At 53.5% G+C, this 27,858-nt stretch overlaps 2 protein-coding genes across 2 annotated transcripts; both read right to left on the bottom strand.

The window, feature by feature from the left end:
- Positions 1 to 151: 151 nt before the first annotated feature.
- LOC113918487 (histone H1.8) lies at positions 152 to 9,109 on the bottom strand. The gene is made up of 6 exons (XM_027586960.2): positions 9,063 to 9,109; positions 5,394 to 5,456; positions 3,830 to 4,100; positions 1,735 to 2,098; positions 836 to 897; positions 152 to 499 (listed from the first exon to the last, which is right to left on the bottom strand). Exons 1-6 carry the CDS (start codon positions 9,107 to 9,109, stop codon positions 251 to 253), a joined length of 1,056 nt encoding a protein of 351 aa, XP_027442761.1. The 3' UTR covers positions 152 to 250.
- A 6,508-nt stretch (positions 9,110 to 15,617) lies between these two features.
- RHO (rhodopsin) lies at positions 15,618 to 22,099 on the bottom strand. The gene is made up of 5 exons (XM_027584573.1): positions 21,647 to 22,099; positions 19,776 to 19,944; positions 18,337 to 18,502; positions 17,997 to 18,236; positions 15,618 to 17,138 (listed from the first exon to the last, which is right to left on the bottom strand). The coding sequence occupies exons 1-5, from the start codon at positions 22,005 to 22,007 to the stop codon at positions 17,028 to 17,030; spliced, it is 1,047 nt and encodes a 348-aa protein (XP_027440374.1). The 5' UTR covers positions 22,008 to 22,099; the 3' UTR covers positions 15,618 to 17,027.
- Between the last annotated feature and the right edge of the window lie 5,759 nt (positions 22,100 to 27,858).

Genomic DNA, 27,858 nt, shown 5'->3' with positions numbered 1-27,858 from the left:
ACAGACCCCTACATGTCTTGGACCCCTGAACCAGCCCTTTACATTGTAGAACCTGTCTCCCGCAGGGAGGGAACCCCTATCTGGGCATGAGCCGTAGATGGCCAAAATCCTTGGACCTCAGCCTCCACCGACACCGATTTGTGAGGGGAAAAAAGCCTTTATTGATAAATAGATTACAATGAAATAAATAGAGTGACGGTATGTTGGGGAATAAAAACTCGGGCAGGATCTCCGTGTCTCTACCCCAGCTCTAGCTTTCAGCCTCTGCCTTCCTACTGGCCAGTTTGGACGATGAGGCCTTGGTGGGCAAGTTCAGCCTCCTTGGGCCCTTGGGGGCCTCTGTCTTCCTGGCCAGGGGTTCAGGCACCATCTTAGACCCACCAGCCCTGGGAAGAGCAGCGGCCTTGGCTTTGGGCCCCGCCTTGGCTGCATGAGCAACGACCTCTTTAGGGACGTGATTTTCCTTCTTTTTGGCTGGAGAAGCAGTACCCTTCTTGGCCTATACGAAAGCAAACCAGGAGCCAGAGGACAGCGTGAGGCAGGGTCAGACACATAGCTTGGAGCCCACGAGAATAGGGCTGAAATCCCAGTGGGCTCCAAGGGAGGGGGGTTCTGGGGGCCTTTGGACAAGGGACCCCACCTCTCTAAGCCTGGGTCTGACATGTGAAATGCGGGTGAGGATCCTCAGAGCACTGGAGGGCCAGGCAGAAGTGAAATGTGCTTTGTACAAAAGTTACCCCCTTCTCCACGGACCCTCCCAGGGGCTGGGTGTGGGGAGCCCGAGCTCTAGCCTGCCCAGCGTGGGGATCCAGACCAGGGAAGTCACAGGACCCACCTTGGGGACCGTGGGTTTTGCACTCCGACTCCCAGCCTTTGTCTTCCTGTGGGTCTCACCACCTGTCAGAGGGTGGGGGAGAGCATGTGGGAAGGACCCCTTTCGGGAGGAGCTTCTGGTGGGCGGAAAGGTTCAGGGGCCCCAGTCCTCACTCTGCCGCTTACAGGCTATGTGACCTGGGGCAAGTCGGTTGGCCACTCTGAGCCTGGGTGCCCTTGTCTGCCAACTGGGGATAACAGCATCTCTCTCATGGGATGGTTGGGGGGTTAAATGGATGGCGGAAGACCATCTCTCACCCTGAGCAAGGCACCAGGCAGAGCCCCCCTTGCTCCGTGTTCACCCACACCAAAGACCCCCCCCCTGGTTTATTAGTCTCTAGTCTTTCGGCCATCTTCCACACGGCAGCCATGATACATTTAAAAAAAAAAAAAAATACCTTGTACCCTAGCTGTTCCCTGTTCAAAGTCCTTCCATGGCTCTTCATTGTCTTCCAGATCGAGGCCAGACTCCCAGCTGCCCTTCACAGGCTCCCCCCTTCTACTTCCCATACTGCACACAGAACTATTTGCACTTCCTCAAAACCTTTACCTTCTTCGTGCCTCTGGCCTTTGCATAGGCTGTTGTCCTCCCTGGGACACCTCCTCCAGGAAGCTTCCCCTGACTCCTCTGGATGAGTGAGGCTCCTCTTCTCTCTGCGTCTCCCCTTTCCTAAACCTATCCCCTACCCCCACCCCCCAGCTACCATGAGTTCTCCAACTCTCCAGCTCGAGCCAAGGACTCAGGCACATTCACTAGATAAGGAACCTCCTCCCCAGAACAGGCCTCTCCTCCCTCTCACCTCATATCCAGTGGCTGCCACAAATCCCTATCCCTCTCTCTCACCCCACTCACACACCTACCCTGGCTCTTCCTTCTGCCTTTGACCTTTGACTTCCCACTGGGCCCGGTGGCACTGGGAGGGGCCCGTGTGGCCTTGTCTGGCTGTTGGGAGGCCTTTCTGGCCTCACTCACTCTTGCCTCTTGGTCTTTGGTCGGGCCGCCTTTCTTGGGAGCCTTCTCCTTGGCTGCACCTGGTTTGGGAGGAGCCGTCCTCACCTCTCGCAGCTTCCTGGGTCCCCTTTTCACCTCGCCTGGGTTGGGAGGGTCCTTCTTTGCCTCCCTCGGTTTCTTGGGGACCTTCTCCTTGGCCTCACTGGGTTTCCTGGGGGCTGTCACGATGGGCATCTTCTTGGGTTGGACTTTCCTCTTATGCTTGGGAACCAACTGGTGGAGGAGAGAATGGGGTGGAATTGAGAGCAGAAGTTCTCAGTGTCTCATACCCCTACACGAAGCTCAGAGAGGAAAGCCTTGTTCCAAAAGAGGGGGCAAAGAAGGTGGTCAGGGGCATGGGGAGCAGATGCATGACCACCTCCTAAATGCCTGATGCCAAAGACACATTCTATCCCCATATTGCTCTTTGAGGGAGGGGTGTTGCCATTGAGGAGCTAGGGGACCTGAGTCTCCTAGACATGCCAGAGGTTCTCTTACCTCCTGTGCAGGTGGCTGTCAGGAGGTCACAGGGACCCCCCCTCCTGCCCCCCAAGTCTGGAAGTCTCAAAGCCAGGCTCCTGGGAGTAAAGTGCACAACACACATGGAGTCCTGACCCCAGTCCTCTGAGATGCTAGTCTACAAATCTCCTTTGACCTCCCGCTCCACACACCTTCGCGTGCACTCGGACTCCCCCTCCTCCTCCCACCTAGGCCCCCCCCCCGTCATGCCTCACACCCCCTATGCCTCCCCAAGTCTCCCTTTTCCCCTTTTGCCTCTTGGGTGGACCTTCCAAGTCACAGCTTCCTGTGCAACTCAGCCAAGACTATCTCTTCTCCCACTGGCCTGTCTTCTATCTTTACAGCGGGGACATCAGGAAATGGGTGAGAGGCAGGGGGATGTGAGGGCCCTTGGCAAACAGGTAGTCTCATCCTAGAGCCTGCCTCTAATGATGTTGCTCCCCCTGTCCCCAAAATCTCATGGCTCCCCGTTACCGTCAAGACCAGAAACAACCGCCCTCCTAGCACACACACATTTCTAACTCCATGACACTCCAGGCTCCCTTCCCCGCCTCCCATCCCCTCAGCCCACTTTCCTGACAGGCTCTCAGGTCCTGCAGCCTAACCCAGCCATGCACACCCTCAGTGCCCCCCACCTTGCTCTCCTTCGCCCCACCCTATGCACCTGGACTTGCCATAGCTTGTGTCCAAGCTCTGACCGTTGCCTGGGAATTCTACGAGGAGCTTGTTGTCCTCAGCCACCTGGTTACCACAGGGACTGGAACACGGTACATTGAGAAAGTTCCAGTGTTCTATGGTTACGGTCAGAGCAACTGCCACGTGCTGGAGCCCAGCAATGACCAGAAAGACCCCCATGTCCAGGTCCCTGAGATTTCCCTGGTGGCAGCTGACAGTCACAATGCTGGCATTGGATTTTGTGCCAAATCTGCCCTCAGCTCTAGGTGTCCCTGGATGGCTCCCCTCCAGGACCCTCCCCTTTGAAAGATGAGGATGGGGGGGGTGGCTCAGGGAGGTGCCAGCCCTGGTCTGGAGACCTGGGGTTTGTAGGCAGAGAGCGCGGGCAGCAAACCCAGCTGTGACCTTCTAGACCCCATGGTTGGGTGTGCCTTGTCCATGACGGAGAATTCCAGGCAGGTGCTGTGGGCACTAAGGACTCAGAGTGAACACAGCAGAGATAGTCCCTGGTCACTGGACACCCGTGACAGGGATGAAGGCAGACACAGCCGGGGAACTGGGGCCCTGCAGGCTCTCAAAGGAGGCACCCCACTACCCTTCCTGGAGGAGAAGATATCTCTGAGAAGGCAGAAGGAAGAAGACAGGGAACAGCCCCCCCCCGGGGCGGGGGGGCAGGGAGGAGGAGCTGGGGCTGAAGCTCAAAGTCTGGGGCCCAGACCCTCCCACCCCGTGGCCTCCCCCAGTCCCACCCTCCAGCCCAAGCAGGCTCACTTTGAAGCTGCCAGTGGCCCCCCTGGCCTTGGAGTTGGTGGGCCGGACAAGCAGGCCGCGGTGCATGCCCGTGGCCAGGGCCTGCTTCAGCAGGTACTTGAGCCGGAGGACATCCACTGTAGGGTACTTCTGCAGGATATAAACCTTGATGGCCGCCACGGAGGTGCCCCGGCGCTGCTCCCCCGCCTGCAGCGCCTCCAGGACCATGCGCAGCACGGGAGGGTGGCGGCGCGGCCCTCGGGCGGTGCTGTGGCTCGGGCCTGCGGGGGGGGGGGGGGGGGGAGAGGTGGGGAGACAGTGGGGCGTCACCTGGCGCCCAGACCACCCTCGGCCTGATCGACCACAAACCTGCCTGGCAGACCACGCGCCAGGCACCAGCCAGGCCCCACGGTGGGTGGGCCAGGCGCCTGGGGGATCAGACACAACCCAGGTTGGTAGCACCGCCTGCCGGCTGGCCCGTAACCACCCCAACAGGAGGGCAGGGCAGGTGGCTTGTCTGGCCACTGTCTCCCAGTGACCCGCGCAGAGCTGGGTCCACGCCGGGCGCTCCATAGAGCTTCCCTGAAAGAATTAAATAGTCCTTTTAGAAAACTAGATACGTCAGGTCAGTTGTCTAACTACCAGTTTACAGGAAATCCAGGGACTTGGCGAGAGGGCCACAGGGAGGAAATCAGCAAAATCCAGCCTGTGAGGAGCTCTCCAGGACACACAGCCCAGCTTCTACAAATAAACAAGGAGGAAAAAAAAAAGTGGGAAGGGGCCCTAGGGATGAAACAGACTGCGGAGCCCGTTCAACCACATGCAACGTGGGATCCTTTGCTCAAACTAAGAACGGGGACTTAAATGAGCCAACTTGGGGGGGGGGAAGGCAACCAGATAAATGTGAACATTGGAAATATTTGGGGACATTAAGGATGATTTTTTGGGGGTTTGCTGGTGGTATTGCAGTTATAGTCTAAGAGGCTCTTTTCTTTTAAAGGTAAATACTGAGGGCAACATAAGCAAAAATAAACTATTGGGATCACATCAAACTAAAAAGCTTTGCACAGTGAAGGAAATCATCACAAAATGAAAAGGCAACCCTACTGAGTGGGAGAAGATACTTGCAAATGATATACCCCATAAGGGGTTAATATCCAAAGGATATAAAGAACTCCTACAACTCAATAACAAAAAAACCAATCTGATTAAAAAATGGGCAGAGAATTTGAATAGACATTTCTCCAATGACATATAGATGGCCAACAGGCACATGAAAAGATGCTCAACATCACTAATCAGCAAGGAAATGCAAATCACAACACAACAAGACAGCACCTCACAATTGTCAGAATGGCTAACATTAAAAAGACAAGAAATAGGGGCACCTGTGTGGCTCAGTTAAGGTCTTGATCTCAGGGCTGTGAGTTCAAGCCCTGTGTTCGGCTCCATGCTGGGTGTGGAGCCTACTTAAAAAAAGCGGGGGGGAGTGGAGGGGTGCACCTGGGTGGCTCAGTTGGTTAAGCGACTGCCTTCGGCTCAGGTCATGACCCTGGGGTCCTGGGATCGAGTCCCGCATCGGGCTACCCCTGCTCTACAGGGACCCTGCTTCTCCCTCTCCCTCTGCCTGCCATTCCCCCTGCTTGTGCTCTGTCAAATAAATAAATAAAATCTTAAAAAAAAAAATACAGTAACAAGTGTTGGTGAGGCTGTGGAGAAAAGGGAACTCTTGTGTACTATTGGTGAGAATGTAAATTGATACAACCACTCTGGACAACAGTATGGAGTTTCCTCAAAATTGAAAAATAGAACTACCCTACCGTCTCGCAATTCCACTTCTGCATATTTATCTGAAGAAAACAAAAGCACTAGTTCAAAAAGATATATGCATCCCTATGTTCATTGCAGCATTTGCATTAGTCAAGATATGGAAGCAACTCATGTCCATGAATAGATGAATGGATAAAGAAGACATGGTGTGTGGATCCATTGGAATATTATTCAACCTTAATCTTGTCATTTGCAACAACATGGGATAGACCTACAAGGTATTATGTTAAGTGAAATAAGTCAGATAGAAAGATAGTTTGATTTCACTTACAGAGAGGGTAACTAAACTTAATCATGGTAAGCATTTCATAAGGTATACAAATAATGAAGCACTATGTTATATACCTAAAACTAATATATATCAATTAAAAATAGTTTTAAAAAATAAAGATGGGGCGCCTGGGTGGCTCAGAGTGTTAAACATCTGACTCTTGATTTCAGCTCAGGTCATGATCTCAGGGTCATGAGATCAAGCCCTGCGTCGGGCTCTGCACTGAGCTCAGAGCCTGCTTATGATTCTCTCTCCCCCTCTCCCTCTGCCCCCCACCCCTCCACCACCATCCCGACCTGCTCCTCTCTCTCAAAATTAAAAAATAATAAAATTAAATTAAAATAAAAAACAAAGATAAATGCTAGACTACTTATAGGTGAAATGATAAGCCTGGCATTTGCCTTGAAATAACACAGTAGGTGAAATAAGAGTAGCCAGGAGCTGATAAGTGTTGAAGCTGTACGAAGGGTGCACAGGAAGGGAGTGGGGGTTGGTTTGCATTGTCTATTGTTGCATGCATTTGGAAGTTTTCATAAGTTACAAAAGAATCCCGCTCCTAGGTTTGGATACTCAAGAGAAATGAAAACACAAGTTCAAATGAAGATTTGTACTCAAATGTTCATAGCAGCATTATTTATAATAGCCAAAATAGAAACCCAAATGTCCATAAACTAATGAATTGGATAAACAGAACATGACATTAACCATAAAATGGAATATCATCCAGCAAAAAGAAGGAATGAAGTCCTTCCTTGAAAACACGCTGGGTGCAAGAAGACAGTCACGAAAAGTCCCATATTATAGGATGCCATTTATATTGAAATGTCCTGAATGGGATAATCATAGACAGAAAGTAGATTAGTGGTTGCCAGGGGCTGGGGATCGTGGGTGGGAAGGGGCAGTGACTGTAAGGGGTACAGGTTTTCTTTTAAAGGGGATGAAAATATTCTAAAGTTGCCTGTGGAAATGGATACACAGCTGTGAATATACTAACAGCCACTGTACCCTTTAAATGGGTGAATTGTATGGTACGTGAATTACTGAGATACCTCAATTACTGAGATACTGTTAAGTTGCAAAAGAAAATAGGATCAAGGGGAGAAAAGCTTTCAGTCACTATAAGGTGCATACAAGTGGTTTAAATATGAAACCTGATTTAAATGTGGTGATTAAAAATGTTGGCTTCTGGGGCGCCTGGGTGGCCCAGTCGTTAAGCGTCTGCCTTCGGCTCAGGTCATGATCCCAGGGTCCTGGGATCGAGCCCCGCATCGGGCTCCCTGCTCCGCGGGAAGCCTGCTTCTCCCTCTCCCACTCCCCCCGCTTGTGTTCCCTCTCTCGCTAGCTCTCTCTCTGTCAAATAAATAAATAAAATCTTTTTTAAAAAAATGTTGGTTTCTGATCAGTTTGCAAAAATTAAAGACTTTTAAAAAGGAATTGATTGGCTAATATATATATATTTAAAAAAACCACATTTTAAAGTAGAAAAAAAAGTAAAAAAACATTGTAGAGAACTAATCCAATTCATCTACTGCTGCCTCTTGGCCAGGAAGAGCCCAGTGTCTGCGAATATTCATTTTGCGCCAAAGCTTGTGAATGAGTGGCATCCCTGGTCAGCCACACCCAGGACCTCGGGAGTTTCACTTTCCTCTCTGGGCCTTAGTCTTCCCATCTGTACAGTGGGGATGGGGTCTTTAACACCTCCCAGCTGGGGTGTCCTCCGGCCTGGCCTGCAGTGACAGTTCTAACCCTTCCCCGGCCTCCCGAGAGCCAGGCCCTGTTCCAGGGAGCTACCCCAAGTCTCTTCCCTCCCCAGTCCCTACAGCTGAATTCAGTTCCCCATTCTGCGTTATTCAATGCCTGCTATATCCAGGGATGACCAGACAGAACACACAGCTCCCCCAAACTTGTCCTCCATCCTCTCTCTCCCAGGAATGGCACCTACCATACTTAGCTGGACACCCAAGCAAGCAAGAAACTGGAGGACATTCTGGACCTCCCATCCCCACCCCTTCTTCATGGACTTCTCCCCCCTCCATCCCGAGGACCCCAGCCTTCTCCCCACTGTACCTCCCCCTCTCCCCTCCCCTCTGCTGTCAGTGTAAAGGGCCCAAGGCCTTGGCTGAAGCCTTGGAAGCTCAGTGTGGCAGGTCCTGCCCCTTCCCTCCTCCTGCCCCGCCACTCTGCCCCTGGCCAGAGGAGGGCCTGGGACTCCCTGGAAGCTTCCCCTAACCCCCTCACCTCTGGGCCTCTGCCCATGCTCTTACCTTGCCTGGGTGGCCTTTGTCCCCCGTGGTCACTCAGGTAGCTCTCACTCATCCCTCAAGGCCCACACAGCACCACGATTTGGACACCTGCCCTGACTTCTCAAGCCAGGGTGAGCATCTCTGCCCCAGGCTCCAAAGCACCTGGAACCCACCCTCCAACTTTTCCTCTGAAGGAAACTTTACTCACACTCAGAACACTTGCCCTGCCTCACCCTCTTTCTCCTGGGTGAGGCTTAACCCGCCTTCAGGGGTCACCGCTTTCAGAAAGCCTTCCTTGACCTCCCAGAGTAGGTTAGTGACTCCTATGGGCTCCTACAGCCCTCTGCATTCCCGACGTCAAAGCACATGCCACATTATGAAATGGCATCTATTAATGAGGCAGTCTTCCCCCTCAGACTGGGAGCTCCTGGAGGGAATGAACCAATCTATATCCAGAGAAACCCTGAGGCATTGTTTGTTGATTGCAAATTGGGATGCAGCCCTCAACTCAAGGCCCAGCCTTGCAGCAAACGCTTGCTCTCCGCTCCCGCTCCTCCAGCTAGCCGCCCCGCAGCTGCCGTGTGTCCACCAGCCCTCCCCCGACAGGAAATGGGCTCCAGCTGGGGAGGCCTTCTTCCCTCTTCCCCCTGAGCTGGGCCAGCCTCAGCCCCCAGGCAGGACCCGGCCCCTGCTACCTTGGGCATCAGCTCTTCTGCCAAATGAGCATGTGAACTCCACAACCTCTAGAATGGGTGCTGGGTCCAGGCTGGGAGAGAGGCTGGGTGGCACCAGGAGGGTCCAGGACACCCAGGGAACGGGCTCGCAAGGAGCTGCCTCCCCTTACCTACCTGGCTGTTCAGACTCAGACACCCCAGTCGACCCCACTGTGGAGGGCAAGGAGGTTGAGGACGTTGAGGAGGTTGAGATATCACTGGAGGCAATGCTCCCAGGAGCCATTGCATACGCAGACGCAGATGCAGATCGTCAGACCCCCCTCCCAAGGCATGAGACTTCCAGGCTGGGCTCGTTCCTCTTATATATCAGGAGCCCAGGCCCACCGCTCCAATTAGCCCCTGATTGGGCTGGGAGGCTCTGGGCTGCTGATTGGGGCAGGAGGGCTGGGATGGGGCACTGCAACCCTGCCTTGTGTGCTGACGCCCCAGCTTGGCCACCCACTCCTATGTGACCTTGGGTGAGTCAATTGACTTCTCTGGGTCTTAGGCTCATGGCAAAATGATGGGCCCTGAGATGATGGTCCCTCCTGCGCCCTCTGCCCCCACAGGGCCTGGAGATGCTGATGGGGAACTGGGCACACCTGGAGTGTGGAAGTGTTCACTGAGGCCTCCAGTCCCTACTTGCCCCATGCCACTCCTGTTTCCAGGCCACTGCCGACCTTGGTTTCTCAAGAAGTGGCAGTTGAAGCCCGGCTGGTGGGGTTTGCCTGGAGCAGACACCCCCAGATCAACCTGTGGCCTCCTTTTTTTCTGTTTTATATGAAAGAATTTTTAAGGGATGAATGAAAAATTTTTATTTATTATTATTATTTTTTTAAGATTTTATTTATTTGAGAGAGAGAAGGCAATGGGGGGGCAGAGGGAGAGGGAGAAGCAGACTCCCCACTAAGCAGGGAGCCCAAGATGGGGCTCAATCCCAGGACCCTGAGATCATGACCTGAGCTGAAGTCAGGTGCTTAACAACTGAGTCACCCAGTCACCCTGAATGAGCAATTTTCAAATAAAATTGTCTAGCAAAAGTGTCCATAAACTGGTAAAAAAGGACAGAGAATATGAATAGGCAATTCACCAGAAAGCCTGATAAACACAAGAAAATATTATTGGCTTCCTTGGCATTCGGGAAAATTCACACAGAAACAGTAATAAGATACTATTTTCCCGTCAAACTGACTAAAATTGAAGGCAGTGTAGGCATGGATGCAGGGAGCCGGGCCCTCAGTGCCTCCACCTACAGTGTAAATTGGGGTGCAGCCTGGTTTGGAAAGGTATTCCCTTGAACTCAGAGACTCCACTTCTGTATCCTAGAAGAGCTTTAGTCAGAAAAGAAGCAATTGATGCATTATCTGGAAAAGAAAAAAAAAAAGAGAGAGAGAGAGAGAACTAACTTCCAGAGGAATCCCTCGAGGCTTGGCTGAACTAGTCCCCAAGTACCAAATACTGTGCAATCATTTGAAACGAGGCAGTGAATTAATACAAGCATGAGGTGTTTTTCCACACCTGCTGGAATGACCAGTCTTTAGATATCTATCAATGCTGGGTGGCCAGCACGTCAAGAAATACATAGCTGCTGGGAGGGAAAGCTCGAAGCCACTCTAGAAGGCAGTGCAGTGACATCTAATACAACGAAAGCTAGATTCATGCCACATCCCACCCGTGGCACTCCAGGGATAAGTCTGAGAGGAACTCTTACATTGAGAGATAAGGATGCTCACTGCCATCGCAGCAAAAATTCAAGACAAACGAAATACCCGCCAGGAGAAAAATGAACAAATAAACCGTGGTCTATTCACCCAGTAGAGTAGTATACAGCAGTGAAAATGAGTGAATCAGAGGGTGCCTGGCTGGTTCGGTCAGGGGAGCATGAGGCTCTTGATCTTGGGGTCATGAGTTCGAGCCCCATGTTGGGTGCGGAGCCTACTTTAAATAAATAAATAAATAAATAATATTTAAAAAATGAAAATGAATGAACTGGAATGTGTCTGTGGAATATGCTCTCCTCTCCTGTGAAGAGAGAAAGTGTGTGTGACTGTATGAGCACATGTGTGGGCGTGTGTTTGTGTGTGTGTAAGTGTAGGCACAGAAGAAGGTCTGAAAGGATTCACACCAAGGTAACAGCAGTGGTTACCTCTAAGGAGGGTGTAGAATTTGGAGGGGACAGGTTTAAAACAGAATTGCATTCTTCTTCTTGTAGTCTCTTTATTGTTGGGATTTTCCAGGGGACTCTCCATGACCAGACATCTGGATTGAGGGAGGCGGAGGCCATCAAAGTGTTCTAAAGTGAAATTAGACATCACTCTCCAGCCTAGCACCCTTCATAGCTCCCCACTGCCCATAAGTGGAAGCTTGACCTCTTGAGTCTGGCTTATGGAGCCCCTTTCCCCCTGGAACCCCGCAGTCCAACTGCTGTGATTCTTGGAATGGGCTAGATGTTAAGAGCTGGCCTTTTTCCTTTGTGTTTCTTTTGTGTGTGTGTTCAATGGATGCGGAAATGGCCCCAGTTTCTCACCCCTGCCCGTATCCATGTGCATTTGCATGTAACTCTGCAGCCCCTCTCACACTCCTTAAATCTGAGCTGGCCTTGTGACTTGCTTTGACCAACAGAATATGGTGGAAGTGATAGCGTGCCAGTCCCAACCCCATGAGAACAAGCCCTGGCTAGCCTGCTGGATGCTCAGAGGCCCGTGGCTTAGTCACCCCCGTCACCCAGCCCACAGCTGGCCCACCAGCCAAACCTCCAGTTGACCACAGAGTCACGAGCAACAATACCTGGTGTGTTGTTTTAAGCCATGAGGCTTGGGGGTTGTTTGTCATGCAGCATAAGCTAACTGATACAGTCTGCCCAGAAGGCCTTTCTTCACCCCCACCTACCTTCTCTGGATTGTTTCCCATTCATCCTTTTGGCCTCAGTGGGCTTGGAAAAGCCCTCCCTGACCCCTGAGGAGGTTAGGATCCCCTCCTCTGGTTCCAACAGCCCCTGGGACCTCCAGCACCCTGAGGTACAACTCCCCCACGCTAGCCCCTGAGCTCTGGAGGGCACGGGGGGGGTTGGGCACGCCTGTGTCTGTCTCGTTCCTGGTGGTATCTCAGGTGCCTAGCACAGCACCTGGCACACAGTAGGTGCTCAGCACCCACTGCTGTGGAACCCCAGTGCCAGAGCCCAGCCTGGCTGAGTGGAGGGAGGCCTGAGGACCATCTGCAGGAACCACGTTAGAGCAGGAGGAGAGATGAGGCAAAGAGGCACATGGTGCTGGCACAAACAGGGGCAGCAATTTTGATCACATTGTGGGCAATTTCCAAGAATTGAGAAATAGAGAAAGACTCAGAGATACAAACATTCCCACAAGCTTCAGATGAAACCCTGCTCCCGGGCTGTGCCAGGATAGAGTTTTGCATTTGGAGGGAAGAAGTTCTAAAATGCGCTGCAGATCTAAAAATTCTTCTAGAGGATTGCCTTTTTACAGGAAAATGATAACTGTGAGGCTCAGACTGCTAGAGAGAGGAAGGGCTGCTCTGTGTACTTATGTGACTCCTACTGAGGCCGGTATGGGATTTAAGTCCTGCTGACAACTGTTTTACCATCTTCAAACACTGAGTGGGGGCCTCCTACATGTGAACTCTCTCATAGTTCTTTTTGAAAGATTTTATTTATTTATTTGACAGAGAGACACAGCGAGAGAGGGAACACAAGCAGGGGGAGTGGGAGAGGGAGAAGCAGGCTTCCCGCGGAGCAGGGAGCCCGATGCGGGGCTCGATCTCAGGACCCTGGGATCATGACCTGAGCCGAAGGCAGATGCTTAACGACTGAGCCACCCAGGCGCCCCTCTCTCATAGTTCTGAAGATTACAGTTCTAGACATTTAGAAGCAAAAATAGAGTGTCTGTTTTGTGTAACTCTAGTCCCTGTAGCATCGGGGCATTTGTGACTTTAGTCAATAAATGCATAGAGGGTAGGGTAGAAATAATAATAGCTATCATGTTCTATGTCCATGTACATTTTTATATTCACTGTTTTATTTATACATGAAGAAGTTAAAGTTCAGAGAGTACCTGCACTAGATCTTCCTGAGTCCAGACCCTGGGCTGGAACCTGGAAGTCCTCTGTGTTAGTGAAGAAACCAGCTGTAACTCCAAAATAACAGTAGTTTAAACAAAAAACCGTGAAATCATTCTCTTATGAGACTCTTCAAGAGTAAGTTGTGCAGGGCTGGAAGGCAGCATGGGAGACCCAGCCAGGCTCCTTCTTGCTTGCTGCCCTGCTGTTCTCTGACCACAGATACCCCATCATGATACAAGGATAGCTCTGGTTGCAGCTCCGGTCGTCATGACCACATTCCAGCCATCAGACAGGAAACAAGAGAAGGGGAGGATGCTTCTGTTCTCTCAAATGTGCAACCCAGAACTGCACATACCATTTCCGGTAATACTCCATTGGCCAGACCTTAATGTCATGCACCACAGGTGCAAGGGAAGCTGGGAGATGCTGTCCTGTGCTGGGTGGCTAGGTGCCCAGCTAGAACTTGGAGCGGTATTACTAAAAGAAAGAAAGGGAATGAGTATCGGGCGCAGTTAGCACTTGCTTCCACCTTTCCTGAGGCCCCTCCATTATTTTAATCTCTTGACCACCACTCCAGGGGCTCAATCTCCCACCACACCAGGGGCTGCCCCTTTGAACTTGGTTCACATCTCTGGGAAGGAAATCGCATTTATCGAGTGTCTACCGTGCACTGCGGTTTTTATAACAATAATCTCATTAGTCTGTACTGATAATTCTACCAACTGAGATGAGTCTCCTCTTTAAAGCTGAGGAGCCTGAGACCTAGTGAGGTCCAGGGACATTGTCTGAGACCGCATGGCTGGGGAGGGCACCCACTGTCTCTCTGGGGGCACCCTGGGGTGTCAGGAGTGCATGTCTCTACTGGGGGGCACGGGGTAGGCTGCCATCAGGCTTTGCCAACTTGGTGGTGGTGCCGGGGTGGGAGAGTTGGTTCACGCTCTCTCCTTCCAGAGGCAAGATCGGGGGTGAGAGCGCTCTGTGTCCTTGAGGGTGGCCAGGTCACAGCCCAGAGACTAGCTCCCTCCAATCCATCTCTGAGTCCCCAGAATATCCTGGCCCAGGGTCAGCTCCCTTAGACCGGGTTGAGTGAAGATACGATCATAAACAACAGGGGTTCCGTAAACCTGTTTGCTACCTGGAGCCTGGAAATGAAGTGGGTAACACCCTCGACCCAACCTAAGTCAGCAGCTGTTTGCCTTTATATATGGCAAGTGCCCCTACGTGGCTGTCAAATCAATGATAAATTAGAGAGGGAAAAGAGGAGTTCCTCTCTACTAGGAAAAAACAGAGACTTTTCTGGTTTGAGAGTCAATCTTTTTCTCTGGATGTGGGGCTGAAACAAGCATACCACTCCTCAGAATAAGTGGACAGAGGTAGGGCAGTGAGGAAGCAGGGCTGCCTGCAAGGAGGGCCACCGGAATGCCACTGTCCCTCCCACTGCCCGGCACATTTGAAATGGAGCGTGAGACCCGAGGGACCAGCCATGGAAATCTCTCTCGTGTCCATGGTGTGGGAGAGAGGCCTGCTGTAGCCGGACATCACCCACTTAAATGGAGGCCAACCCCTCTGGGCCACTGTTAGTTCTGCCCACCCTGTCTCTGGCCCTCCTCCACCTGTTAACGATACCCTCCAAGCACCCTTTGGGCTCCTTCCTGTCCCCACCCTCACTCAGATCATTTGGTTTATGTAGGGCTGCTGGGGGTGATCAAGTGACTCAGGCCTGGCCAATCAGTGGATGAATCCCCATTCTAGCCCGGTTTTGGGTTTAGGGGTGGTCAGGTGACCCTGGCCTGGCTAGTGAGATCCCTACCCAGGACCTTTGCTGGAACTGTCAGGAAAAAGCAGCTCCCTTTCTGCAGGGCTTGCTGAGCCTGGGACTGCTGGTAGGCGTTTGTGCCCCTCTTGGGAACAGTGAGCCTGTGCATGGAGCCGACACAGAGAAAAGTGTAGCCAGAAAAGGAGACACAGAAGTCAGATAACATCTGAGGAGCAGCATCCAGCTGTGCCTAAAGCCCTGGGCTTTTTGTTTATGGGAGCCAATAATTTCTTCCTCTGGCTTCAGCCCTATTGAGTTAGATTCCTTGGGACTTGCAGCTGAAGAGATCCTGTCTGACATCACTCAGGGAGGCAGAGTAAAGAGAGGCCACAGTAGAGATCCCAGCTATTACCTGCTCTAGCCCCACCGTGGCACTGAGGACCTTCCATCTCAGGCTCCAGCCACCCTTTCCCACCTTGGAGGTTGAGGGTAACTCTTGGGACTATATCTCCATCCTTGTTCCCCTTGTAGATGCTGTTCTTGGTAAGGCCAGCTCTGAACTGAGGCCCAGTAATGTCAAAAGTCTCCCACGGGCTGCAGTGCGCCAGGAAGTAGGGTGGCCACAGGAAGTTTGCAGTCCTCTTAAGCTCAGTTTAAGATTCCCTTTTGCAGATAAGGAGACGCAGAGAGATGACAAAACTTGCTTGCAGTTTCACAGGCCACGTGGGTCTCTGTGACTCCAAAGTTGGGGCTTTTCTCATTCCTAGGCCTGTTCCCTCTACCCCGCACCCTGAGGGGGCTCTGCTGGTTGCCCAAACCCGGCATCCTGGGGGTCAGGGATCAGGTGGAATCTGCCTAATTTCAATCCACTCTGCAGATAAAGAGCTTGAGAGCAACAAAAACCACCACCATTAACACCGAGTATAGGAGCTGAGCTTTTAATGCCCCAAATTGCCTAGTGTCCAGGCAGAGCTGGGGACAGCCCGAGCTCCTGGCTTTGGTTATGTGGAGGAGGGGCAGCTGTGGGGGCAGCTCATTTCTGATGCCCAGAGTTCCGGCCAGCTTTGCAGCAAAGACTCTCCAGAATGGAGAATGGACTGGAGCTACTGAAGACAGGCTCACCCAGCAAGGGAGCTAGAATCTGAGACCTGTGAACATCCCCAGGGAAGGTGGGCCCATCTGAATTTCCAACTTTTTGTTTCTAAGCTCTTTGAGACAAGGGTGACTCAGCTCTTCATTAAATGTGGGCAGGTGAATATGGCTTCTAGAAGCTCCAAGCTGGCCCTGAGGTGCTGTGGCGTAGTTGCTGGGCAAGAGAGCAGGTGGTTTGTAGAAGCTGAAAGAAAGTCCCATCTCTCCCTAGGCTGTATTGGGAAGAGGAAGCACCAGGCTCGGGGCTCCATGCCAGAGGTGAGACCCTGGACCTTGGCCCCAGACTCCACAGTCCCCTGACGCTTTTTCAGTCCTGATGACTGCATTCTGCGTTCCCTTGACTGTCCCTCCCTGCAACCCAGCTGTCAGCTCTGGTCTGGCCTTGACTCCTGGCTAATTTTAAAAAAACCTGCTGAGGCTGGATGCTTAGGACTCTGCCCAATCTCAAAATGGTCACTATCAAGAGGAGATGATCATATTAATTAATTAATTATATTAATGGATATTATTCATAATGCTAACTACAATCTGTACAGCTCTTTACCATTTACAAAGTGCTTACATTCTCTCTCACACACACAGGCACACGCACACACAAAATCCTATTTGATCTTCACAGCAGCCATGTGTTGGCAGGGCCAGGGATTTGGGGTTTCCATTTTATGGGGAAAGAAAGTGAGGCCCAGGGAGGGAAACCACTGCTCAAGGTCATCAGCTGAGGGTGAGCTGCTACTGCTAAGGAGGTTTCGAGAGGATAGATATGCTCTCCCAGCTCATTCATTCCTTCACTCATTCCTCCATTCGTTCCTTCCTTCATCCATCTAGCATTTATTAAGCACCTACTGTGTGCCCCACTCTGTGCTAGACACTTATCCCTAAGCTGGGACACTTCTCCAGAGAGCAAGAGTTCTGGTGTTCCTGAGAGATGAGTTGGGGGGAGGAGGGGCAGAGATCCCACTGGACCCTGGGAACTCAGGACTCCTGATGAGGCATCCTGGCTGGGTGGGGAGCCTCATCATTCTCTCAATAATTCTTTTTTTTTTTTCCTTTCTTTTTTTAAATTCAGGGAGCCTGCACAACCTGGTTCCGACAGGCCTGGCTCCTGTGGGGCAGCTGTGGCTGGGGGGAGGTGTGGGGAAGGGGAGACTCCTACAGTTGGCCGTAGAGTCCTTGGCAGGGCTTAGGCTGGTGCCACCTGGCTGGTCTCCGTCTTGGAGGCACTGACAGAGGCCTCGTCATCACCCAGTGGGTTCTTGCCACAGCAGAGGGTAGTGATCATGCAGTTCCGGAACTGGAAGGCAAGGGACATGAGTCAGGGTCAAGGTCCACCGAAAGTGTGTGTAGCGGACTGTGGTGGTTGATGAGATTTGCCTCCAACCCTTTCCCTGTTTCTGGCCCTCACAGACTCCATGCCCCTCTCAAATCTGGCTCCCTGGAGGGAACTTAGGAAGCACATGTGGTCCCACCCCAGAGATGCCAGGGACCAAACCAACCCAAGGGGGCTTTGCTACTCACAACATTCTATGATGCCCTCTGTGTGCCAAGGGCTATCTGTAAGTTATCTTAGTTAGCCCTAGAGTTTAGGAGTTTGCCCTCTCTAGGAATGAAGACACTGAGGGCCAGAGAGGGGAAGTGACTTGCCTAAGGGTCACATAGCTAGAAAATAAGAGCTGAGATTTGAAACTGATATGCCTAACTCCAGAGACCACCTTTTCCCCACTGGATCATGGATTCTGCAGAGAAGTCACTGGTCGATGTTAAAGAACTGCTTTCTCCCTTCATCCCTCAGCATAAGGTTTAGCTCCTTGTTCAGCTTTGTGGAGACTGGCACCATCCCATTCCTAGGCTTGGGACTTAGACTATTTGACTTTTAAAGTGGGCCTCCAGAACCATCTGGACTGGCACTTCTCATGCATCAGAGACACCCAGAGGGCTTGTTAGAAATGCAGGTTCCTGGGCCCACCCCGAGCTTCTGATTCAGCAGGACTCTGCATTTCTCCCCGAGGACTCTGATGTCCTGGGGGATACCAGGCTCCCTGCCTGGTTTTGCAGGTGGAATGACTGAGCCCAGTCCAGGACATGGCTTGTCCTCTGCAGGCAATGCCAGCAGCCTGGGGCCCCTGGACCCTCCTGCCCCGCCATCAGGCACCTGCTTGTTCATCATGATATAGATGACGGGATTGTAGATGGAGGAGGACTTGGCGAAGAACGCCGGGATGGTCATGAAGATGGGGCCAAAGTTGGAGCCCTGGTGGGTGAAGATGTAGAATGCGACGCTGGCGTAGGGCACCCAACAGATCAGGAAAGCGATGACCATGATGATGACCATGCGTGTGACCTCCTTCTCAGCCTTCTGGGTGGTGGCCGATTCCTGCTGCTGGGCAGCCGCCTGCAAGGACACAGGGCCTGCTATCCAGACTCCCTTGGAACAGGGGCCGGGCTCAACCCAACCGACGCTTGTGTCCCCAGCACCCAGCATGGGACCATACCTCCTTGACTGTGAAGACGAGCTGCCCATAGCAGAAGAATATGACAATCATGGGGATGGTGAAGTGGACCACGAACATGTAGATGACAAAGGACTCGTTGTTGACCTCTGGCTTGAGCGTGTAGTAGTCGATCCCACACGAGCACTGCATGCCCTCTGGGATGTACCTGCACACCAGAGGGGGGTGGGGTAGGAGAGGGCATAAAAGAGACCCATGTGTGAGGGACTACAGCCGGTCAGGGCCCTGGCTCGGCCAACGCACCTGCTGTGTGGCTGGTCTTGCTCTGGGCCTTGCTTTCCCTCTCTGTGAAATGGGCATGATAAAATATCTGCTTGGCTGCCTGACCATGAGGATCAAATCAACTGAGCTGAGGGATTCAAATGCCCCTGCGGCAAGCAGTGTGGTTTGGCTGTATGGTAGCCGTGGTATCATGAGATGGCCTAGTCTCTCACCTAGCAGAGCCCGCACACCGCTGACCTGTGCTGTGTTTCCTCACACACCTGCTGCTGCCCGTAGCTGGAGGCCGGGCCCCAGGCTGTGCGGGGCAGAGGTTGGTGAGGAAAAGGGAAAAGCTCCCACACTCTGTACAAACAGGGTCTTGCTAACAGCGTAAGAGTATCTTCTAGGCCAAAGATGGGCACACAGGGTAACTAAGGGATCTTTGCATGTTTTCTAGAAAGAAGTCCCAGGGCCATGTGGTCAGGATGTTTCAGTGATTTCAGAGGATGGTGGCAATGGGGTGGCTGTTGGCTGTGCCTGGGGGGATGGGACTGGGCAGGACTGGAGAAGACTGGGAAAGAGGCTGGAGGGGATGGGCTCAGACTCGACAAGGAACAAAGAATTGACCCCAGGAGGCTGAGAGAGGAGGGACGGGAAGAGAGATCGGGAGTTTCCCGGAAGCAGAGGACGTGAGGCCTCCAGGGACCCACAGGGTCACCAGCCCCGTTTCCCACACCGTGGTCCTCCCATCTCCCATTTGAGCCCCATTTGGAGATGACGGACTAGAGGCTGTAGAGGACCCAGTTCCCAGGGGCTACCATGTGACATGGTAGTGCAGGTGACACCTGCACTGGACAGGCTTGGCCCCCCAGGTGCTGGGGCCCAAGGTCAGAGGGAACTGCCTATGGGGCAAAGAGGATTGGAATCTGGCCCCGGCTTAGTTAAGGATTAGGGGCACAGCCAAGGTGAAGGGTTGGGGTGTCTTGGATTCTCCTTGACATGGGGGCTCAGGAGGTGGGACCAGCCCCCATAGCAACATTAGGGTCTGATTCTCTCTTTCCCTGCCCTAAACCTCTCCCTTGGGAGAGCTGCCAGGGTGGGCATTTGGGGTAGGAGGCATATACCCTCGGTGCCCAGAATAGCATCAGGTTTGAGTCCTGGCTGGGGGAATCCTACAAAGACCCCCCCGGAGACCATTCTCGTCTGCTCAGTGTCATTACCTGGACCAGCCAACGAGGGGGGGTGCAGCACAGGCCATTGCCATGACCCAGGTGAAGGCGACGCCCATGATGGCATGGTTCTCCCCGAAGCGGAAGTTGCTCATGGGCTTACACACCACCACGTACCGCTCAATGGCCAGGACCACCAAAGACCACAGGGCAATTTCACCTGCAAGGCAGTCAGGGATCAGTCAACACACCACCCGCCTGGACCCTGCTGTCTGTCCAAGCAGGGAGCACTCCTCCTGGATGGGAGAGGGCAGCCAGGAAGGCAAGCTAGGGCAGGGCTGGAGGCAGGACCGGGGATGGGCTCTGGGGCAGAAGGACCCGTATGCTGAAGGAGAGTGAGCAGGGCATCCCCCAGGAAGAGGAGTTAGTTCAGTTAGAGCTCTGGGTTTGTGAGGGATGGAAAATCGGATTCCAGGGTCACCGTTAGACTGGGAGCCCCGTAGGGAGTTTTTACAGAAGAACTTGTGCTTCGTGGGGTGACAGGCAGCGTGCATGTTGGAGTTGGAAGTCCTTCCCTCCCTCTTGTGCCGTGGCCTCTCCCCACTGGGGGATGAAATAACCTGGGCCTCTGGGTCTCCCGCCTTGGAGCCAGGAACCCTGGGAATGATTTGCCCAGAGGAAGGAGCAGGAAAGAATGGGGGCATTCAGACATCACCCCCAGAAACTCAGTAGGGAGGTTGGCCATAGAATTTATCAACCAAACCAGGATGTTTCTGAGAGAAAGCGAACATGACTAATTATTACTCCAGAATAATAATTGTAAACTGGCCCCAGCCCTGCAGAGACATGCCCGAACGCGGCACCCATGTCACCCCTGCCTTCTAGCCTGAGACTTCCCAGCCCACCTCCAAACTTTCTGTGTGGGGAAGCTCTTCCCCTTTGAAGAAACCCCTTCCACAGAAAGGCATTAAACTGTGTGGTGATCTGTAGCTTTGACGGGTGCTTTCGAATAGTTTCTTTGACAGGAAAGCCAATCGGGTTGCTGCAGAGGTCCCGTATAGCAGCTGAGGAAAGTGAGGCCCGGAGAAGGGAAGAGACCGAGGCCTGGGTCTTCCGGCTCAGATCCAGGAATGGCCCCCCTCCTCTGGGACACACAACCTCTCGGGCAAGCGGGAGACAGCCGGGGCGGCTGCCACGAGGACTGCTCTGCCTCCTTGGTTTCTCTTTCCTTCACGTGGTCCAGGATGCTGTCTCAGCCCCATTCCCAGGGAATCTCCAGCCATCGCTGGGTGTTTGTCACCTTCGATGACCACACAACACCCAGCTGCAGGTCACAAGGCAGGGGTGAAACAGGGGTACCACATACAGACGGACCCTTCTCTGCAGGGTCGGAGAGATGCCAGTGGGGAGAGACTGAGCCCATTGCCCAGCACAGGCAGAATCTGGTGGCTGGAGGACTGATCATCTGTGTCCCACCCTGGGCTGAGAGCCCTGAGCACAGGGATCTGTCTTGTCCACCTCTCTCCCCAGTGCCTGGCATGGCTCTGACCCAGCACAGCTGCTCCAAGCGAAACAGAACAAGGCTTGAGGGGCTACAGTGATGTGAGCTGGAAACCCAGCTCTATCTCCACCAATGTGACCCCAGCAAGGCCCTTGACATCTCTTGTGCTCAGTTTCCCTGATGTGAAGCAAGACAGTGGCACCACTCTACATGGGATCGACAGCGTCCAATGGCTACCCTCAATAAACAGCCTAGCATAGCATCACTAACGGTGTTTGTTGATCAAGTGGACAATGCTGACGAACGTAGAGGGGAGAAGGCCTCTTAGCCACTATCCCTGGATATGCGGCTGTCTCCAGATCCCTCCACTCCCCCTGGCTCCTGTATCCCTCCGCCACACCACCCCTACCCCGGCTCATACCGCCCAGCGTGGCAAAGAAGCCCTCCAGATTGCATCCCGTGACCCCAAAGACAAAGTATCCATGCAGCGAGGTGTAGAGGGTGGTGGTGAAGCCCCCGAAGACCATGAAGAGGTTGGCCACGGCCAGGTTGAGCAGGATGTAGTTGAGCGGCGTGCGTAGCTTCTTGTGCTGGACGGTGACGTAGAGCGTGAGGAAGTTGATGGGGAAGCCGAGCACGATCAGCAGGAACATGTAGGCGGCCAGCATGGAGAACTGCCATGGCTCAGCCAGGTAGTACTGTGGGAACTCGAAGGGGCTGCGCACCACCCCCGTCTTGTTGGAGAAGGGCACGTAGAAGTTCAGGCCCTCCGTCCCGTTCATGGCTGCGGTCCTGGTGGCTGCCCCGTGGGCGGCTCAGACCAGAGTGCTGTGGAGGCCTGAGCTCAGCCACCTAGGGCTCCGGCTGGACTACTCCGGGCTCTGACCCCCCCCAGGCCCTTATAAAGTGACCTCCCCTGCCTAAGCTCCTGGCTGAATCAGCACCTGGGAGATTGGGGGCGTTATTAATCATATTAATCCCCACTACTGCAACTGGGGGCCTAATTGGCTTCCACGAGGGGCCAAGGTGACTCTAGACAGAAGCCTGGGGCCAGAGAGGGAAGGGGCGGGGGACCCTGGGAAAGGGCAGGAGGCCCGCCTCCAACTCTTCTGGTCCCGAGATCTCTGCCCGTATCAATCTGGTGGCCGTGGCCTGGCATTGGGACCGCTGGCTCCATGCCATGTCTCCCTCACTTCATGTGAGCTGACTTTGCCTCCCCCTGGACCACGAGCTCCCCAAGGGTGGAGGCTCTGGTTATTCTGTTAGTCTTTCAACCCCTCACTCAGTCCCTTACCTATTTCTTCCCCAGCCGTCACCTTCTGGCTCACCCACGGCCAGGCCCTGACCCCAGCCCATCTCACCAGATTATGAGCTCCTTGAGGGCGGGGGGCCGCGTCCTGCCTGCTCTGGCATTCTCCATGCCGGACACACAACCCGGCATAGCCCAAGAGCTCAGTAGGTATTCGAGTTGGAATTCCCTCACTCTCTCGTTCATTAAACATTGTGTGCAGACCACTGAGGATACAAATATCCAGAAAGGAGGGGGTGAAGGGGTAGGGAGGACTCTGATGAGGGAAGAACAGATCCAGGGAGGGGAGACTCCCTTTAAAGGGGAGGTGTCTGTGGAGGGGAAGTTTGGGTCTTTGAGGAAGGGGAGTATTTCGCTAGGTTGCTGGGTAGGAAAGACAGGCGAGACTGAAGACAAGGGCTGGCAGACGCCTGAGGCCACACCTGGGCTGTGGGGCCAGCTCTGGTGCGTCTCGGTGCCAAGCTGAAGAGCCTGGGCAGCGGGCAGTGGCTTGGGCAGGTCTCAGGGGCAGAAACATGGTTCAAATGTCCCCACAGATGTACTGGAGGAAGTGAGGCTAGAAAAGGGGACCAGGGAGAGGGTGACTGGAGCAGGAAGGGAACAGAGGCTCTCAAGGCTGCTGAAGTGAGCCCTTGCATCCAGGAGGTGGCTATGTGCCAGGTGCGGTGCTGGGCACCAGATTGCTGCCGTGAGAAAGGCCTCCTGGGGACTCTAGTTCAAAGGCAGGGCCGAGCCTGGAAATTGAACTGGTTGGACACTGCGGCACACAGGGCACATCCAGGGACGTCTGGTCAGACTGGGCTGGGTCAGTGGGCCTTGGAAGACCATGTGACAGGTAGCCCCATGAGGGCAGGTTCTGGGGGCAAATGGAGGCTTGACATGGACAGGCTCCCCCCATCAGTGAAGGGAGCACAACGATGCTTCTGAGGAATGTCTGGGGCAGATGGGAGTGCCGGGCACAAGGGTGCTTGATGACCACCCTCCTGCCACAAATATGTATGGAATACCTACTGTGTTCCACACACGGTGCTCAGTTCTGACAAACACAGTGGAGATGGATGATGCCCGCAGGAAGTATCGTTCTGTGGGGTTGGCAGGGCTTACAAACAAACAGGTATTGAAACCACTGGAATAGGAAAAGTTCAGATTGTGACCCACTCCAACATCCTGTCATTTGGAGCAGCCCGGGAAGGTGAAGTTTGAACTGTGAACTTGGTGATGGAAGGATCCAGCGGGGAAGTGTCCCAGTCTCCAAGACTTCCTTCCTGTGTACTCTCTTTCGTGTAGCCTCTTCCTACCTGAAATTCCCAGACCTGTTCACTCAGAAAAGTACCCCCTTCCCTCCAGCCCGCCTGGGGCTCCAGACCCCGCCTGTCCCAGGTGGTGCTGGGGCTTGCATATGGGGGGCTGATGAAATGTGTGCTGGTGGAATGAATGAGCGCAGGGGAAGGCAACGGCCGGCGGGTATGGTGTGACCTCTGGCAGTTTAAGGGACCTGGCTCAGGGATTAGGCCCAATGCTAACGAGGTCAAGGTGGAGGGTTTGATTCTGACTGCGGCCCCGGTAGCCAGATGGAGGGAGGAGCCCTGGTTCCCTGGGCTAAGACCAGCCACACACAGCCCTGTGTTGGCGGGGGTAAGCCCCCAATCCTAGACCTCAAAGCCTTGCCTTCACCTCCTCCTAACGCTTAGGACAGCCTGGAAGTTTTTAATTTATGTTCTGTTCCCATGTTTTTTGTCCATTTCACAGGCTGTAATGTGGGCAGGCGGGGGTGGAGGGGGCCTGCCCAGCTCTCAACAGGGTTCCCGGAGCCAAGCATGTGCTCAGCATGTAGCAGAACGCTGTAAATCATTTCCCCATGCACGGGAAAGAGTTGGGATTTCTGTCTGTTTCCTCAGAGTCTGGCACATAGTAGGTGCTTAGTATTTGTGGATCAAGTGAATAGATCTAGGTTATTTCAGTCAGTGCTTCCCTTTCTATGTCTCAGAGTTTAATGACCCTCCCTCACAGAACCAGGGCCATGGGGAATCAAAGGCCTCACAGAGTAACATTTCCCTGTATTCTGTGAGGCACGACAAAGAATCTTTTTTTAAACTAAAAATGCTCTTTGTTCAGAGCAACAGGCTCACAGTAAGCAGGAAGTCATTAGAAGTCACCTACTCTGACCCTCCCTGCTACATTTCACAGGTGGAGAGACTGAGGCCCAGGGTGGGCAGTGAGTCAGTAGCCCAGGTCACGTGACAAATCTGGGCTATCACCTGCCTGGCCTTGCCTCCCTCCCCCTCCCTCCCCGACACCAAAGACAGCTCTCAGGAAAGATCTGCTGCCATTCACACCATGGTATAAATGACCAAAAAAGGGTTGTGCTGGGCTGACGGGAGAGCCGCTAGCCTGAGTCACACAGGCCTGGGGCACCAGTGGTGGCCCAGAGGGCAGGGGGTGGCACTGGACTCTAGCCTAGGGAGTCCCACTTCCCCTCTCCGGCCTCAGTTTGTTGGAACTAGGAAACTTTGGGGGATCCACCCCCATCTGCTGGGTAAACATGACCTGCTTTTCCACCAAGGCCCAGTCACAGACCTTCCAATCTCACAGTTTAGGTGTCATGGTCCCCCTCCATTGGGCATGGTCCCTTTACACTTACCCTTACAACTGGACTAAGACTCTGTAAGCACATAGCCTGGGCGTAGCCCAGCCCCCTCCCTTCCCTGTGCCTCAGTTTTCTACTCTGTTGCTTATAAGTGATCCATGACTGCTGCTGACAGTGTTAGCCTCTTGGAGCCTAACTCAGCTTTCGAAGGTCTGGTCTCAGTTTACAAAGCACTCCTTGGAGAGGCCCCCAAGTCTACAAAGCAGGGCCCCCACTCCATCACATTGGTTTTCTACTCAGTATGTACCACTATCAGCAACGGTCTTATTTGCCTCCTTACTGACTCACTGCCCACCCCTCTCCGGAGTGCAGGGCTGGCCTCGCCTGGACTTTGTTGCATCTGAGCTGGCAGCTTGGAGTAGCAACTCAATAAATAGTTGTCAAATGAGTGAACAACTCCTGGCCCCTCGTGAGGAGGTCTCACTCCCTACCCACTGAGCACTGAGGAAATGGCTTCCTCAGCAGAGCCGGAAGTGAACCGGCTGTCTAACTCCCCAGCCTGAGCTTTCTTCTGCCATGCTAGGTGCTCCAGAGAGGGCCTGGGAGCACGCCAAGGGACAAGTCCCAGTGTGGGTGAATTTCTGAGTCACTGGCCCCTCAGTCAGGCTTGGGGATGATGTGTGGAGGTGGGGAGCTGGGGGTGGCTGTCTCTGAAGATCGTGGCACCTACCTCCAGGCCTCCCTGAGCCCGGCCCCCTTGGAGCCCAGGTGCAGGGCTCTGACTTGGCCATGGAGGATTAGGGGCTCAGCAGGTAGCACACAAATAGCTCTTAAGCCCCTGCATAGAGGTGCTGCTGGTTCAGCAGCTTCCCCCTCCTTTTCCCTGCCTCCTCTCCCTGGCTTAGCCCCCCCTGGCTGCGTCACCATGAGATGAGTGAGGCCTCAGACTGAGCTGAGGATGTCAAAGGGAAGAAAGGAAGGAGACAGACGGACTCTTCTCCCCTTCCTTCCTCTTCTTCTCCAGTCCCACTTCCTCCCTCCTCCCTCCCCCCACTTCCCTCTTACCCCAACATTTGCCAAACACCGTCTATGTGCCAGGCTCGGGGCTAGGTGCTGGGGACACTCAGATGAATCCTATGCACTCCTTGCCCTCAAGGAGCTCCCAGTTTCAGGGGCCAGCTGACAAGGAGAAAACTAATAACCATGGGAGGCAAGGCTCTGCTCCAAGGCCCAGTGCTGTGGGATCCCAGAGGAGCAAGGTGTGGACCAGGAGGGAGGTGGGAGGCCTAGGCAGGGGGACAATTGGGCCAAGGCACAGGGAGCAAAGGGCCACCTGGCCCTGGAGCCTAGGGTGGAGTGGGGCCAGGGGGGCAGGCCTAGGAGTCTGGATGCTAGCTGGCTATCAATGGGGAGGGTTATAAGCAGGGGAGGGGTATGATCAGATTCCCATTCTAGGAAGGTGTTCTGGAGTCTGGGTGGAGTATTGGGATAAGTGCTTGAGCCAGGTTGAAAGCCCTGCCCAGTGCAGGCCTCCCAGAGGCCCTGAGGCTGGCACAAATGGAAGGTCACCTGGTATCTGCCATAGCAGATGGGCTATCTCTGTACCCGTGCGAGAGCCATGAGGGGCTCCCAGCTTCAGGAGCCTCACTGGGGGTGCATGGCGGACACCCAGCTGATAGAGGCCAGGCTAGAGCCAGGCCCACCTAAGGCCTGGCCTGGGGCTCTGTCTGGGACACACGATCCCCCTCTTCCTATTTCCTCCTTCCAGGGACATGGGTAGTGTTGGGGACTTGGAGGATCAAGTTGCAACCTGAACAACCAAGCTGTGCAGCCTCCAGCAGCCAAGTGTCTCTCCAGGCCTCAGTGTCCTCTTAGTGAAACGGGTATCTCAACCTCTCCACAGTGCATTCCTTGTAGCATGTGAAGGGTCGTCAGGCTCATCAGATGGAGACTGAGGCTCGAGCCTCAAGGTCAGAGCTGGAGTACGCCCTTTTGCACACATGAGGAAGATGAGCCTTGGAGAGAGAACAGGCCTGATCAAGACGCCGTCTAGTCTGGGACAGGGGAGACGCAGAACAGAATGCTTAGGTGTAAAGGTTGTGCCTGGGTATGAATCCTGTCTTGGCTCAGTAAGTATTTGTTGAATGGAAGGAGAGAATGTTGCTGAGCCTCAGTTTCATCATCTGCATAATGGGCACCCTTGGAGGCTGCCAAGGATTAAATAAGATGACGCATGGAAGGTGCTTAGCACGGTGTCTGGTACTCAGTGAGCATTTGATTTAAAGGCAGCTACAGTGATTGTTTCTCAGACTCAGACCTCCAGAGCTCAGCTTCCCCATGGCAGCAGAACTTGTCATGGTACACCCTGGTTTTTGTATTATTCGGCTGAGAGGATGCATGCTGGAGTCTCGGGCTGGGCCCCATCCCCCTGCCTCTAGCCATGGACCATCTGATCTGTCACTGTGATTGACGCCTGTTGGGTGGCTGGGGCTGTTTTCTCTCTCTCCCCTTTTTCCCAGCCATATGCAAATCATTTTAGTTCAAGTAATGTGCTAATGGAAATCCTAACACATTAATAAATGTTTAGCAAGAGAGAGAGCATGCATGATCGTAAGTAATTAGACACTCAAAGGAGGAGTTCTGTTGGCACAACTGTCTGGCTCCCTTTCTTTATTTTCCTCCATCATCTCCAAAGAGAAATGCAGAGGGAGGCAGGGGGAAAAGGGTAGGGCAGGGG

Source organism: Zalophus californianus, chromosome 1 (genome assembly GCF_009762305.2).
Source record: "Zalophus californianus isolate mZalCal1 chromosome 1, mZalCal1.pri.v2, whole genome shotgun sequence".
Taxonomy (NCBI): domain Eukaryota; kingdom Metazoa; phylum Chordata; class Mammalia; order Carnivora; family Otariidae; genus Zalophus; species Zalophus californianus.
The sequence above is the reverse complement of the archived record's forward strand: the minus strand, read 5'-3'. Positions and strand labels throughout refer to the sequence as shown.

Coding starts and splice junctions, on each gene's coding strand:
- LOC113918487 (XM_027586960.2), bottom strand. CDS start 9,109: ATGGCTCCTGGGAGCATTGCCTCCAGTGATATCTCAACCTCCTCAAC. Junction 4,101..5,393: donor GGTCCCTGTAGAGCAGGGGT/AGCCCGATGCGG, acceptor TCCCCCCCCCCC/CCCCCCCGCAGGCCCGAGCC. Junction 898..1,734: donor AGGCAGAAGGAAGAGCCAGG/GTAGGTGTGTGA, acceptor ACCCTCTGACAG/GTGGTGAGACCCACAGGAAG.
- RHO (XM_027584573.1), bottom strand. CDS start 22,007: ATGAACGGGACGGAGGGCCTGAACTTCTACGTGCCCTTCTCCAACAAG. Junction 18,237..18,336: donor TCGTCTTCACAGTCAAGGAG/GTATGGTCCCAT, acceptor GTGTCCTTGCAG/GCGGCTGCCCAGCAGCAGGA. Junction 17,139..17,996: donor ATATCATGATGAACAAGCAG/GTGCCTGATGGC, acceptor CTTGCCTTCCAG/TTCCGGAACTGCATGATCAC.